At 32.1% G+C, this 15,197-nt stretch overlaps 2 protein-coding genes across 3 annotated transcripts in view; both read right to left on the reverse strand.

Moving 5' to 3' along the window:
• The window catches only part of LOC106647423 (uncharacterized), a 132,803-nt gene that overhangs the window by 68,107 nt on the left and 49,499 nt on the right, over nt 1–15,197 (reverse strand). The window lies entirely within an intron of this gene.
• LOC106647567 (uncharacterized) lies at nt 4,323–5,336 on the reverse strand. The gene is made up of 3 exons (XM_089597702.1): nt 5,211–5,336; nt 4,721–5,137; nt 4,323–4,649 (listed from the first exon to the last, which is right to left on the reverse strand). Exons 1-3 carry the CDS (start codon nt 5,273–5,275, stop codon nt 4,379–4,381), a joined length of 753 nt encoding a protein of 250 aa, XP_089453828.1. The 5' UTR covers nt 5,276–5,336; the 3' UTR covers nt 4,323–4,378.

Here is a 15,197-nt window from a genome sequence, read left to right on the forward strand (position 1 = left end):
TACCTCGACAGCAGCTGTCGAAAGCAGAAACAGCCTTTTTCGTGGCAAGACTTATCTTTGGCTCGTAATGAACTTACCACGTTTGAGGATTACAGGTATGTCTGAGGAGATGATTGACCGGAAGTGAGAGCTAATACCGGCTCACAGACGTTTTCCCTATGCATTTAGAACAAAGTTTTCATCAATCCTCATTTTCGATGGCACGATGAAAATACAAGCTTTTTAACTGTATCAATTGGACTTACAGACACATTTTATTCCTTCGCTATATTTTTCATTTTTTTATTTGTTTATTATTATTATTATTTTTTTTTTATAAGTAAAAAAAAGTTGATTAAACAATCGGAAATTTGGTATTTTACGCACGACAAAATGTGTATATGGATAAGTTGATATCTAAATCTCAAATATGTGTGCATGTATAAAGTTATTTATGGGTGCACATTTTATCCAATCGTTTACTAAGCATAAAAGTGAAAGGAAATCGTATTTAAAAGTGGATAAAAATTGTAGTTGTTCCATAAGTGTATATTTATTGATTAATTAGGTAGAGAGCACTGCGAGATAAGATTGAGAAGCAGACAATGCATCATCGCACTACTATTTACTTCAGATTAGCGTACTCGAATTTTCAAATAGCAAAAAATAATATTTTTGGCAGTCTATATCTTGGTTTACTTGAGCTTCTTAAATCTTATTCTGCAGCTTTGTCAAAAAAAACAGGCAAGATAATCATTAGAATGACGAAAACCCGAGATGTGTTTTAACCTTCCTGATTATAATGATTTAGGGTACTAAAAATCTGTTGTACCTCCATGACAAATATTTTTTGTTTGAATTAATTTGGTAAGGTAATGAACAGTACATTACATACAAGAGTGATGCTAATCTTGGTCTTGTGAAGCCCTAAATGTACTGTTGGTATGAGGGTACATCGATATAGTTATATCGTAATCGTATAAGCTGATTCGTCAGATGGCGCGACCGTGCCTTAGAGAAAATGGCGTCGTTCACGCGTAACAGTGTACTTGTACATATATAAGTCACCTATACAATAGGTACACAAGTTAGAGTTGTATATAAAAGTATACTGTTAGTCTGTTACACGTGAACGACGCCATTTTCACTAAGGTACGGTCGTGCTATCTAATTTGCCATAGTTATCCGCTTTTTATATCCCGATTATTTCGTTTACGTTTTTGGTCGATGGTGGCGCGGATACTGGTCGAGACATACACTGGAAGGGAGTGTGGCTGAAGTGTCCGAAAGTCACTGATTGGCTCTGCCATTTTCGGGACTAACTGGGGAAAGAAGAAGCCGAGCGAAGATGTGTGTATGATTGATTGCGTGCATGTGAACCTGTGTTCCCCTCTCCATCACTTCTTTCACCTATGCGGTCCCAAAAATGGAGTCTTCAGCCACATTCTATTATATACACCCTATCGAAACATAGCCGATAGAGTTAAAATTACTAAAAAATAAAAACCATTTTCTCTTAAATTGTACTAACCATAGAGGTATAATAATAGAGTGCGTGACTGCTATACTGGCCTGGAAGTGGCAGCGTCAGAAGGTGCGAGAGAGAGCGCATTCTATGTCACCACTCCTGATTGGTTGTTCCGGTCCCCTCGACCCATACCCCGCTGATATCACCAAATTCGTTTACTACTATATATATTACAGTGTGTATACGTATGTGTGTGTATACCAGTGCAGACTGCAGCAGAAGACACATTTGGCAGGTGTTGACAAAAATATGTTTGTGAATTCAGAATAAAATTAGGAAAGAAGATAACGAACACATGTAATTTATTAGTTTTGTTTCACTGCAATTTGATTAACAGACTAGAATTTTCTTACATAAATAATATAAACATGACTTATTACATTTGAGATTTTACAGTAGGGAGTAACGTACTATTATTGTCCTTGAAATATTGTTAATTTGTTACGAAGCATGCGCACTCTTTTATTATTATCTTTAAGAATGGTACTCTCATGTTTTAATCAAATATCTATATGTTTTTGTATTATTGAAAACATTAATTTACTACGATGATCTGAATGATTAGAAAAATGTTTATCACTAAAAATATCCTTCGAAAGATTTTTTAGTACGTCTTTTACTAAATAATTATTAACATCTTTATCAAATAAGCTAGTCTTCTTTCTAATTCCTTCTTCCGTTTTCATGCAACTAATAAAAACGTCTTCTGCAGCAAAATGCAAGCCACCACGATTTTTTAGAACAGACAACTGAGACTTGTTTGTGCCATTGAACCCATCCATCAAATTGCAACATTTCTGGCAGCTTTCTTGTTTTTGTAATACATAAATTATACTACCTGCCGTATGTTTGATTGTTTCATCAGTGTACACAGAAGGATACCACTTTGATGATTTACAGTAATCATGATCGAAATAAGGCTGATTTTCTTCGAGGATAATAGAAACATCTTTTACATTCAATTTTACCTTAGTTGTGTTTTTGGCTATACTCTTGTTCTTTACATCATTGTTAGACGATTCCACGTTACCAAGTTCAATGCTCTCTGTAGATAAAAGCAAAGTGCGATCTAGAGGTGAACAGTTTGCTGATGAAGACACGTTCACATCGAGCTTATTAGACAATAACTTTCTAATCGCTGATAAGTACTGAGTTACTGTGAGGTTGTTATTAAACCCGTTTATTTGTCTTATACAAGAAAAAAACATTTCTAAGTGATCCTGCGACAGTTTGTAGCTTAAAAAATATTCAATACAATGGCTCTCGAGTAATTGCTTTGCAAGTGAATACAAGTTTTTCAAGCTAATGATGAAACCAACAAATCCTGTACTAACTAACTTACAATGAACAACTGATTTGGTAATGGTTTTATATGTACTGTTTGGTGCACTATTTTTGTTTTTCTTTTCTTTTACAAGTACATCAATGTATAAATTTTCAATATAATCAATACATGAATCAATTGTTTCCTTTAGTTTTGGTAATGAGCTTTTATCTATCCCACATCTATTTGGCGCTTTCGACTTTTGCATCCTGACGTTCAAGACATCAAACATGGTATCGAAATTTTGGCAAAAAGTAGCAGTAGCTGCAGCATTTGTAAAATCAGGATCTTTTAAGTTGTATTCAAGTAACTGTAAAGCTGTTGCAGTACTAGTACTTAATACTTGTGCAGCCAAAAAGACTTTCATCTTTTCATTAATGAAATCAACATGCCTACTGCGAATTTTGCAAGCCAAGTGTAACTTTTCTTTTTCTTGCTTAGCATGTAATAAACGAATGTATTTCAAATCTATAGCTTTTCCATCGTGAGTTATTGGACCTTTCAACGCAAAATAATTACGGACAAGCTTTAAACAGTGACACGCGTCGTAAAATATATAAACTGGCTGAGAAGAACATGGATGTGGAAAAAAGGGTTTGAAGTTTGCTTTTCTGTATAGTTTAAATTCGCGCCTAGCAATTCGCAAGCAGTTTTATGACTGCCATCGCCGTCAAATGTAATACTGCTCACATTGATACCATAATTATCTAATGTACGTAATAAGTCTGTCAGTAATACGGATTTTTCTGATCCAGTTAAAGAATCAATCAAATAATGAGCAACAGGTACTTTGAAATTTCCATTTATGTTAACTAGCATGAAAACTAAAGCTTTTCCAGCCTGTGCTTTTTTATCTTTTTCATTGCCTTCTCTTAACTGACCACCCATGTCAACCAGACCTTTCCACTAATGAGTGTTTTTGTCCCATTCTGTCAATTTTTAGTTCAATGTGCATCTCATCAAACGTTACATTGAAAACGAGATTTTTACCCTTCATTCTCTCATTCTTCACAAGGTTTGCAACATTTTCAACAACTTCCTGGGGTATACCAGGTTCAAAGTTACGTGATCCCATCCAATGACGTTGTGTTTGTGGACATGGTAAACAATTAAAAAATGAACGCCGAACAACTTCACATGCTGCTGGTGAATGAAAGTGAAGAGTTTTTGCTTAGCTTTTTAAGTGTGTTGGATAAGGAGCATTGGCTTTGTTATTTCTCACGCGATCGATGAGTTCTTTGACATGTGGAGGTAATTCCTGTTGAATGGGGAAAATACATACTTATTAAATGAAAAACAAAAAGAAGGAAAAGAAAATTTCAGGCTGGCCCGCATTTTGGAATAATTGAAAAGTAAACTATATAGTTATATTTTTTTCATTTGTATTCAAAGAAATCACGTGTATATAATAATTAATTGAAGAATAGTCAGTTAAAAAAAAATTATGCAACTAATTACATTAAAATGGAATTAAAAGTATAGTATGCAACACAATTAGTATTTTTCCGAAACCTAGGCATATTTCATGAATTGGCGACATTTGAAACTTAGGTAGACACCTGCAAATACTGAGCAGCGCTATTCTCCGCATTTTCTTTTAAATGAGTGATGACACCATTCAAATTCCAGAACTTCTTCTTTTGACGACTGCTTCTGCTATGTCCTGCTGCTATTTTCTTTTTCATTGAAATATAACATGTCATAAACTTATTCCACGCTTTATCGGATACAAAGTCGCTCCTTGATATGTAATCTGTTTTATGCCCATCAACAAATTTAATCTTTTTCCGGGGATTGCTGTCAGCAAAATTGATTTTCCTGTCATAGAAAAAAAAGAAATCAGTAAATTCAACTTTTCTTTGGAAATAAATAAAAAATATATAAAATACCTTTTCAATGAAGTACCCCTACTGCGACTTGTTCTTGCTTCAATGGGTGAAATGGAGGATGCATCGGTATCGTTTTTCGTAGTAACATCACAATCAGAATCATTGATGACTGAACTACGTTCGGTGGACTTATCAGATTCCAAAGATGACTGCAAATTAATATGCACATTGCTGGAATTTTTAAGCAGGCAATTTTCTTTTATGTCACTTTGAGGTTCATCAATTTTGACAGCAGCTTTTACGTCAAATGGAATAGCATCTGGGGAAAGCTTCTTGCGTTGCCTTTCGTCATTGAAAATCAAATAATTCGAAGCATCAAAGTGTTCGCTGCACACAAGGGCTGTGTTGTAGTTCAAGGTTGTCGTGATATTTAGGGCTTCATACCATTGTTTTCGTTTACTGTCGTCTTCGGGAAATCTAAAGGAAAATTATAACCAGTTACACAGTTACACTATTTTGAAATGTCTGTTGAAGGTTATATTTTACTTACTTATGGAAACTACGTCCACACTTCCCACTTTGTTTTATTTTACACACAATACACTTTTTTGGCATGACTTTAATACAATAATACTTTAATAACCATGTGTATATGAAAACCTTACATTAAAACTATCATGTTTGGTTTGTTTACTATTTAATACAACAGTAACTGACAAATGTGTCTTCTGCTGCAGTCTGCACTGCTATACACACACATACGTATACACACGGTAATATATATAGTAGTAAACGAATTTGGTGATATCAGCGGGGTATGGGTCGAGGGGACCGGAACAACCAATCAGGAGTGGTGGCATAGAATGCGCTCTCTCTCGCACCTTCTGACGTCTCTTCTGCCTTGCTCGCGCACTCTATTATTATACCTCTATGGTACTAACATAAAATTTCGTAAAACAGCTTGTTTTTTTAAATAAGCAAGGTTTGGAAGTGACTAATTTCAAAACACAAAGTCATTAACTATCAAGTTTTTTAGAACGAAGTTATTTATGTCGCCTTACTCGGGGGGCTGGAATTTTAAAACCGACAGATTTTTTTTTTTTGAAACGAAAGTGGTTTACCCGTAGTCTCTTCCTCTCCAGTTTCCCTCCTTACCCCGTCCCTCTCACCTACTGTTCTCTATACACTTCCCCTCTCCCCACTATATATGTATATCTGCCAACCGTGCCGTGTGTTACTCTTCTGCACACCTTTATCCACCATTCCCCCTCACACTCCCAAGCAATTTTATTTTTCCACAATAATTTTTATTTGACTTTGGATTTTTTCTTTTACAATTCTAAAAAAAAAACAAAAAAAACAAAACAAAAAAACAAAAAAACAAAAAAAAAACGATGGTTGAACTTCGTGAGTACTGTATTTATGCACGAGGTTTTCACGAAGTTCAACCATCGTGAGTACTAAACTACTTATTGTTTTTTTTTTTTTTCATTCGTTTTTCAAGTTTTTGTTTTAGTAAACAACATGAATGCAGTACTAACGTTTACAGAGCTTCGTTCTTCCTGTGAGTCTAGCGACCCCCTTGTTACCTGAGAAATTGTGTCTATACCCATCTCATGTTTAAAGAACTTCGTTCTTACCGTGGGTCTCATGACCCATTAATACCCCCTGGTTTGTTGTTTTAATTATAATTAAATCTGGAATCATTTACTCATTATCTTGTCTACTAGTAAGACGAATTTTTTTTAAATAATTACTACTGAATTTTATTTAAAAAATGTTAACTTCTCTTTAATTCTCAAAAAATTTCCTTACAAAGCTATACATCCATTTTCTCATGAAGTAGTCGAGATGGAGTACTTTGAACAAAATCGCGTGACGTAAGCAACACCAGCTAAGTTACAAAATTATAGCTAATTCAGATTAACGTGTAACAAACAGCTAATGAGAACGTTTATTTCGTAAATTTCGTAGAAGCCACTTAGTAAAATCCTGAGAGCAAGAATATCATGCTTTTATTACACTCATACATAAACTGGAAACGCTGCCATTGAAAAAAGTGAGAAAAAAACTAACAACTAATTCATAAAAAAAAAAAAAGAAAAAAAAACATTTTTTTCCTTCATAGACTTCATTGCCTGTAAAATAAAATGCATACTTTTAGTTGATTTTCTCAAAATTTTATTTTTCTGTACTATTATCTCCACAAGCATTAAAGAGTCATTTGAACATGGAATATCAATTTTGGTTATCCATTCGTGATGATGAATGTTTAAATTTAGTTACAATTCGATCAAGGTTCCACAGTTTTCCTATTATATACTCAGTAGACATTAAGAGTAGACGAAGTTAGACGAATGAGACCTAAGAAAAAAAAATTAAGTTCTCTAAATCCTTCAAGGATTAATAATAAGTAATAGTCACTTTTTAAACAATATTTACAGTTTTGTAGTGGTATATTCAAGTGCAGTCAAGAAAGTGCCAGCAATGAATCACATTCAATCATTAATTTATACAAAGAGTTCAATTTATTTCTTTGGTACTAACAATGGTAAAATCATTATACATGTAGACATTTACTGCTATTTATAAAATCATTATTATATTCTTGTTGTATTAAGGACCTAATCATATTAGTTTTAGCCACTGCAATTTGGTTTCAACTTTTGTTTTGTCAATTAACTGTGTCAGTGAACGCATTCGAAAGCTTTGTATCTCTATGTGATGAACATGGTCACTTTTGCAGCGGTGCAATAGTTAGCAATGACCATATTGTCACTGCTGCTAGTTGCATCACTAACAAACTTAACAAATTTATTAAACATGATATTACAATCGCACAAATAAAATCGGTAAACAACTCCCGTACCAAAATTCTGGGACAAGTTGAGAAGATGTACATTCCTAGTGATTATACTCCTGGTAAAAATGATATTTCAGTTCTTAAGGTGAGAAAAAATACTATAGTTCATTACCCTTAGCTCATTAAAATATTTACATTTCCAGTTAAAGGATAGCTCGGGACTACAAGGGAATCAAACGTTAAGGAAGTTGGATTTTGCTTTAAATGTGCAAGTTTACCATGATGTTTTTATTACAGTGGGCAAACCTAGAAATTATAGAATTGTAGTATCTAATGTAGGTAGACACAAGGTTAACACTATTTATCGCTCCATGCATTTGCGGATGAAATTTTTGTCCAGAGACGAATGCCAAAAATTTCATGTTGCGATTGACATTAGCTCGCAACATTTTTGCATGATGCAGATGACAAACTACCAAAAAAAATGGTGCAACGTAAGTTCTTTGAGAAAATTTCATCATAAATCAATGAATTATTTCCAAGCATCCACATATTTTGATCCTTTTTGTCATAGATAAAACTATTCGTAAGATACTTACATTTATAAATAATTAAATTTAGATTTATAAGGTAGTACTATTCTTTTTCTTCTGAATCTTTTGCCTCGTCCTTTGCAGTAAGGTATGAGTCTTAAGTTCCGAGCGCTCGCCCATTGCATTTTTTTTAATGAAAAAAAAAAAAAAAAAATTTATTTTTGTCCCAGCATCTCTAATACAATTTAAATGACGTAAAGATAAGTTATTAACGGAAAAATTAAAAACAATAAAAGTATCTTATTTCTACGTTGAAAAACTGATTTTTACATGTACAGGATCGACCATTATGATTGTCAGCATTATTTGTGTACATAGTAAAATATATTATAAAAATAGAGTACATTCCAATTGTACCCACACATATTGAATCATATCCTTCTGTTTTTAGGTGGAAAGTGGCAGTCCTCTTATATACAAAAATATGATTATTGGAATTTACATGAAGGGCAATTATATTCAAGATTTTTGTAATAATAAAGGAGTTCCTGTAGTTTTTACTCGAGTGTCTTTATACATGGACTTTATTATCACAGCTATTACAGATGGAAAAGTAAAAATGGCTAATGTCCGATCTTCAAACACGTGAGTCAACCTTTTATTCTTCTTTTGTATGTTAAGTAGCTATGGATAAAATGACGTAATAGGACAGTTTTAAATGAAGATATAAATAAAATAAAAGATTTTTTTGATGAAAAGTGTAGGAAATACAATTTTTTAAAGCAAGTCCACCAGTACCACTTGTCGCTAAGCTCTTTGCACATGAAAGTTTAGTGATTATAGCTAATTATTGTCCTCAGGATCATATAAGTCAAGAGTTATGTATTGAACTTTTTTTAGGATTGCAAAGAATATAAGGTTTTTGAGTTGAAATTGATTATGGGTAAGTTTACTAGCAATAGGAAGTAAATAAGAGTTGTAAAAATTCGTAACACTCTTCTCTTTCATGATTCATACAATTCAAACTTTAAACTTTAAAAAGTCTTTACGTTTAATTTCATGCGATGCAGATAAAACTGAACTACATGTATGTCCAAAAAGAAAATTCTCATTAAAAAATGTTAATAGATTATTAAGTTAAAATTACTCTCAAAAAGGTTGAACAGTCATTCGAATGGACAAAACTATAATTTTTTATGACGTGTTTGATAACAATAATTTTTTGGAAGTGAACGATACATATTTTTTTACTTCATATTATCCTACAGATTTTATATTGTTTAATTTTTATTAGAATCCATAAAATTCGGAATTCATGATTCGTTGGAAGAGAGGCAAAAAATGAAATACGAAAGTTTTCAACTTTTTCTATGATACAGCTCCTTAGTACGCATGACCAACTTTTTACGTTGGTTCAACAATCGAGGATGAAACGTGTTAAAATCTTTTTTTTTTCCCTCTTTTTTTTTTCTTTCTGCTGTCAATGCAGGACCAAATAACCAACAGAGGATGGTTTTGATAAAAATTTTGTAATTTCATTAGAATCCCTTGAATCACACTAGGCATGAAAGTCAAAAAATGATCTGTAACTGAAAAATATACTGTTTTAAGGCTAGAATTAAAACATGAATCAAGCTCCGTATAAACCCTTGGTTTTATTCTTACAAATTTTAATTTTTGCAAAGTATTTGAAAAACAGCTAAAAAAACAACAAAAAGTTTAAAATAAGTAAAAAAAAAAAACATTTATATTGCCGTATTAATTACCTAGAATTAACTAGTGAAAGCTTGTTGGCAGATAATGGATGCAAAGAGTGCGAATACTTTTATATATATATGTATGTATGTACGTACGCATTACGTACATACATATGTGATTCAATTCGATGAAATAATATTTTTTTTAATTAACAAGGCATTTGACTTTTCATTTAGTCAAAAAGTTTCAGCACCGAGTCTCAATCGCTTGATAGATAATAACATTGGCACTATTCAAAAGGCTCTCAGTTTCAACTTCCACAACCAACCTAAGGAAATTATCGAAATGCTCATGGCAGGCAAAGTACGGAAATTAATTTTTATAAAAATAAAAAATAAAAAAAATCTAATCAAACTGATCGTGTTAATAGTTCATACCATTTTTTATGAGTGGAGAAATAAGACATTTATCGAACGTATACAGTACTAAAGATAGTCTACTCTGGTGTGAAAATCAAACGTTAAGCATTGATATGAATATAGGCTGGAATCAGGCTGAAGTAAGTAAAGGCATTCATTTTTTTGCAATTCAAGAAAAAGACTAATTTGCATACAAGGCAGGATGACATGTATTACAAACAAACAAAAATACAATTCAAAATTATGTAACGTACCCTACTTAAAGATTATATTACATTTAGGGAAAATACAAGTTTTTTATGTGGTGCTTCTTTCTATCTTAAAATGTTAAATAAAATAGATAATTTGAAAAATATGATTGAAAAAGTTGAAAAACTTCTTTGTTTGAAGCATTAAAATGACATTACAAAGAAAAAAAAGTGGGATAAAAAGGGTTATTGGTTAATATTAAAAAAATATAAAAAAATAGTTTTCAGTATCATAAAACTTTAATACTTAGAAAGTTGATTTTTAAAACATACTAACTGACATCTAATTTTAACAAATGATTAGATTAAATTGAGTCAATGATTTAAAATTATTTGTTTTACTAATAAAATTTTTTGCTGGTAAATAACGACTTATTGGTTAAATACATCTTTTTAGTTCAACGGCGACGTCACATGGAAATCAATCTCTACTACTTGCAAAGCATCATACAAGATGAATTTGACTGACATAAAATCCAAGATTATCATAGATTTGGCCTTTAAAAATCATTCAGTCAAGTTAAAGTACCTTGATATAAAAAGTCAAGAGTAGGTTTAATTTTTTAGGGTTAAGTTATTTTCTAACCGTTTTTTGTATTAATATAAACCTTTTTCCATTTTTTACAACAGAAAAGTCACTGAGCAAATAAAGACTACTTGCTCAAAATATGTTGATGTGCTGCACAACAGGATTTTTAAGGAGCATGCAAGAAGCTGGATTTTATCATTATTTGAAAATAAAATCATCAAAAGTATTCACAAAATCATTAATAACGCGAATACATTGCTCACTAACACGAGTGCCGTAGAGTGGAAATTCAACAATATTTATGACATCAAAGATCACAAGATTAAATTTGGCCCTATTGATGAGTGATATTGAACAAATCGCACACACTGAGAGAAAAATGTAGTAAAGTCTACGTTAATGTTCGGTTGTTTCTACAAGTTTGTAGTTAGGGGGTTGGAGTTACGTTGGCTAACTATGTGTAGTAGTTTCTACTACGAAGTGTAGAATAGTTAGCTTTTAGTTAAAAACTAATTAATGGTATCAATTATATACATGAAATGGAAAATATAAAGTCGATCTTTTGTTGGGACCAAAATGTAAACAAAATTTCTTAACACTTTATACGATAAAAAGCGAAAACAAGTTGAAAAAATTTATAACCTCCAAAGTACCTATTTTTTGTACCAAACGTTGCATTGATGACACTGTATGAATTTAGAAAAAATGGCTATTGAGATGTGGTTAAAGAAAATTAATGCAGTTATTATGTAACAGTTAGTAAATTATGATTTTTTTGCGTGGTTATCGGCAGAGCTCATGCAGTAGCTTTTCCTTGGCTCTTATACATATACATATATATGTTTGTGTCTTATTCGGCATTGCGTGCTTCTAACTATTCGCTCCGTGCATGACACGCAGCGCCGCCGTCGGTGTCAGAATCGCGCAATACCGTACCCCCGTATGATTAAATCGTAACACTGTCACTTATAGGAGAAAGTATTATTTATTGAATAAGACATACATACTGCTATCGCCTAAACATCAGCACCCTAAAAAATGGATATAATTATCCAAACAGGCTTTAAAAGTATAAGTTGCAACATAGTTTTTAATAATGAAACGCTGAAAAAAGCTAAAAAATTAGTAGAGAGTGGGCACGTTGCCTACGTACAGGAATATGTAAATAAAGGAGTCGGTCATCTGATCAATTGCTATGTTGTGAGACAAACATCTGTCAGCTTAAATCCATACAAAGCAGAATTATCTGTAAGTACATTATTGCTTATGCTTGACAAATGTAGGTTATGGTAACATATATATAAATGTGTAATTTATTTATCAGATTAACGAAGACAACTGTATCTCCGACGTGAGCTGACAGCTCCTTCTGTTTTGTTTCATGGGGTCTACTTGGGAATTTATAAAGCACCACCCCCTGCTTTTCTTTCTTGTTGCAATTAACAACACAGCACTGTCTCGTACGCATTTCGTTACTTTGTAAACGTAAACACTGATTCAGATTATACAGCTAGCGGCAGCCTATGTCGACTGCTTGGAGTTCTTGCTCTCACGTATACAACATTACAGATAAGTATGTGTGTTGTGTACTATATGACAGATGATATTTAATAACCCATTATTTAAAATTTCGGGCGATTTGAAGTGCCTAGCAAAATTATTTATCCGTATTATAGACCCGGTTTGGCTAAATAACATTTTTTTTCCGTCTTCGATTTCTCAACTAATTACTTTAAATGAAATAATATCTCTTCTCATATAAGACAACGCTTACTGTACGATTCATGGGGGTACGGGTTCGCCAACTTTGCTCACCTACAGCGCTGCAGTCGTTTTTTTTTATCCCCTCCAACCTGATGCACGGAGCGAATAGCGTGTAGTGGAATTTGCTACACACCGTTAGTAAGCCACCTTTAAAGTCGTGTAGTAGCTATTACGGAATAATAATAGTTACGCTTACTACTTTTTTCTCTCAGTGCAGTTACAGAATTAAAGTATTCTTCCGAAGCTGCGCTGAAATTTTTATGGTAATTCTTATATGCATGTAGCCAGTAGCAGTATCGAAGTTAATTTATGAACCCTATCATAGCCCGATAAGAGGTCATTATCGTCCTTTTGCCCGTGGTATGGTTTCAAATTATTGATCCATCAGTGATTTCATACGACTAACAATTACTTTCGAATATCGAGAAAGTGAGTTCTGATTAGGTGGTTTATCAAGTCAACTCTATTTATTTATAAAGAATTTATTTAATATATATTGTAGATAATGAAAATAATATGTTATATCATGACTGACATCCACATTTCATTTGAGGCTTCAAAATCGCTGTTTTATTAGTGCCTTGTTACTAACACTAACATGTGTTAAAAAAGTTGATGTAAATATTTTTTTGAAGATTACTTAATCTAGAAAAAAGAGTATTTGTAAAGCAACTTAATTTCAGAAATATTTCTTATCATTTCTACCTATTTCATGAGTATTTTGTGCTTTTGGAAAGAAAAATCCAGAAAGAACTCATATTAAACGTTTCTTAGCGTCCAAGATAGTTTGACTAAGCAACTGCACTTAGAGACAATTTGATTTACATTATAAGGTAAATTAGTACTGTATACGCTACAAGAAGAAAAAACCCTCTTACGTAAAGCAGTTGTCATCCTTGTATAAAACTGAAAAATAAATATGATGAACATTTAAAAAAGATATTATTTGTTTTGATTGTAGATATATATAAAATATACATTATTCTTACAACACAAAGAGCATATTTTATTGATTCTTAAAGTTTCTCATGCTTGACCGGAAAATCGCAGTGTGGTCCTGCGAAAGAATCCAAAATGAAACTTTTTTTCACAAAAGAATTGAATTTTAAACTTTTCGTAGAGTACAATATAAAAGTATGATCAATTTGGAATTTGGTGGAAATAATTGCAACATAAATAGCGATCATGAAAATTAATGTACGTGCAAATCTGCAATGTAACCTAATAATAAAACTTACAAATCGTAATAAAAAAAGCTTTAAATTGGATTACTCAAGCAGTAAGCATTACAAGGTGATGATATCATCTTTGGCATCGGTTTATTAAGAAATCAAAGAGTACAGCATTATTATGGGATTCAAGAAAAAAGGCATCATTCATGACAACTCAAACCAAATTTGGATGTATGCAATCAATGATGTACATGTTAAAGTATATTAAAATCACTTTGTTGTTTGTTCAAAAAAAAAAAAACAGCTACTTTAATAAACAGTTGTTTAATATATTCCATTTTACATAACAGCAAATAATGTTTCCATGTAGTTTAACGATTTACATAAATACCATTAAAAATATTTTAAAATACTTTTCTAAAAATAATGGTTTCTGTATGAAAATAAAGCTGTTTAATATCAAGAAAAAAATTTCCATAGTTATCTACTGTTGAAAAATTAAGGAACTAGAGGTTGAACAAAAATTAGTAAGGCCAGAAAAAAATATGCTTCTATTTAGATAACAAACCTTGCTAAAAGAGATGCCTAATACTTGCTTGTATACTTGGCACTACTCGTGAGAATTTGAATCTTAAAAAGTTTTAAAGTCGTTTACACATAAAATGTGTGAAATACTTATCAGTTAAGGATGACTCGAATTTAAAAATACTTAAAATTCTTTTGACAGCGTGAAGCTTCTTTAATAGTCTTCGGGCAGAGATAAAATAAAGTTTGACGAATAAGACTTGAGTTAAAAAGGAAACTATTGTGCTCAACACTTTTAGATTATACAAAGAGTGATCACTTGCAATACAGCAACAGGAATTTGGATAACTGTAAAACAGTAGTTATAACTAACTCTCATTATATTCTAGTGAAGTTGCAATGGTGTCAACAAAAGATTATATTTGTTCGTCAGTATCCATACTTGGCTCTAATAAAGGTAAATACTATAAAAATGTGCATATTATTAGTAATTTACAGAATCCTTGGGTAGTAACAATCTTATTATACCAGTTTTAGCTGTAGCATTTGGATTTCAACTTTTATTAAGTCAATCAGTCGTATCAGTAAATGAATTTAAAGGTTACGTATCTCTTCGCCATGAAATGGATTACTTTTGCGGTGGTGCAATAATCAGCAATGACCATATTGTAACTGCTGCTAGTTGCATCACTGACAAACTTAACAAATTTATTAAACATAATATTACAATCGTACAAATAAACTCGGTAAACAACTCCCGTACCAAAATTCTGGGACAAGTTGAGAAGATGTACATTCCTAGTGATTATACTCCTGGTAAAAATGATATTTCAGTTCTTAAGGTGA

Source organism: Copidosoma floridanum, unplaced genomic scaffold, assembly GCF_036245765.1.
Source record: "Copidosoma floridanum isolate Cflo_tuat_1 unplaced genomic scaffold, Cflo_Japanese_pri ptg000035l, whole genome shotgun sequence".
NCBI lineage: Eukaryota > Metazoa > Arthropoda > Insecta > Hymenoptera > Encyrtidae > Copidosoma > Copidosoma floridanum.

Coding starts and splice junctions, on each gene's coding strand:
- LOC106647567 (XM_089597702.1), bottom strand. CDS start 5,275: ATGCCAAAAAAGTGTATTGTGTGTAAAATAAAACAAAGTGGGAAGTGT. Junction 5,138..5,210: donor TGTGGACGTAGTTTCCATAA/GTAAGTAAAATA, acceptor ATTTTCCTTTAG/ATTTCCCGAAGACGACAGTA. Junction 4,650..4,720: donor AGGGGTACTTCATTGAAAAG/GTATTTTATATA, acceptor TTTCTATGACAG/GAAAATCAATTTTGCTGACA.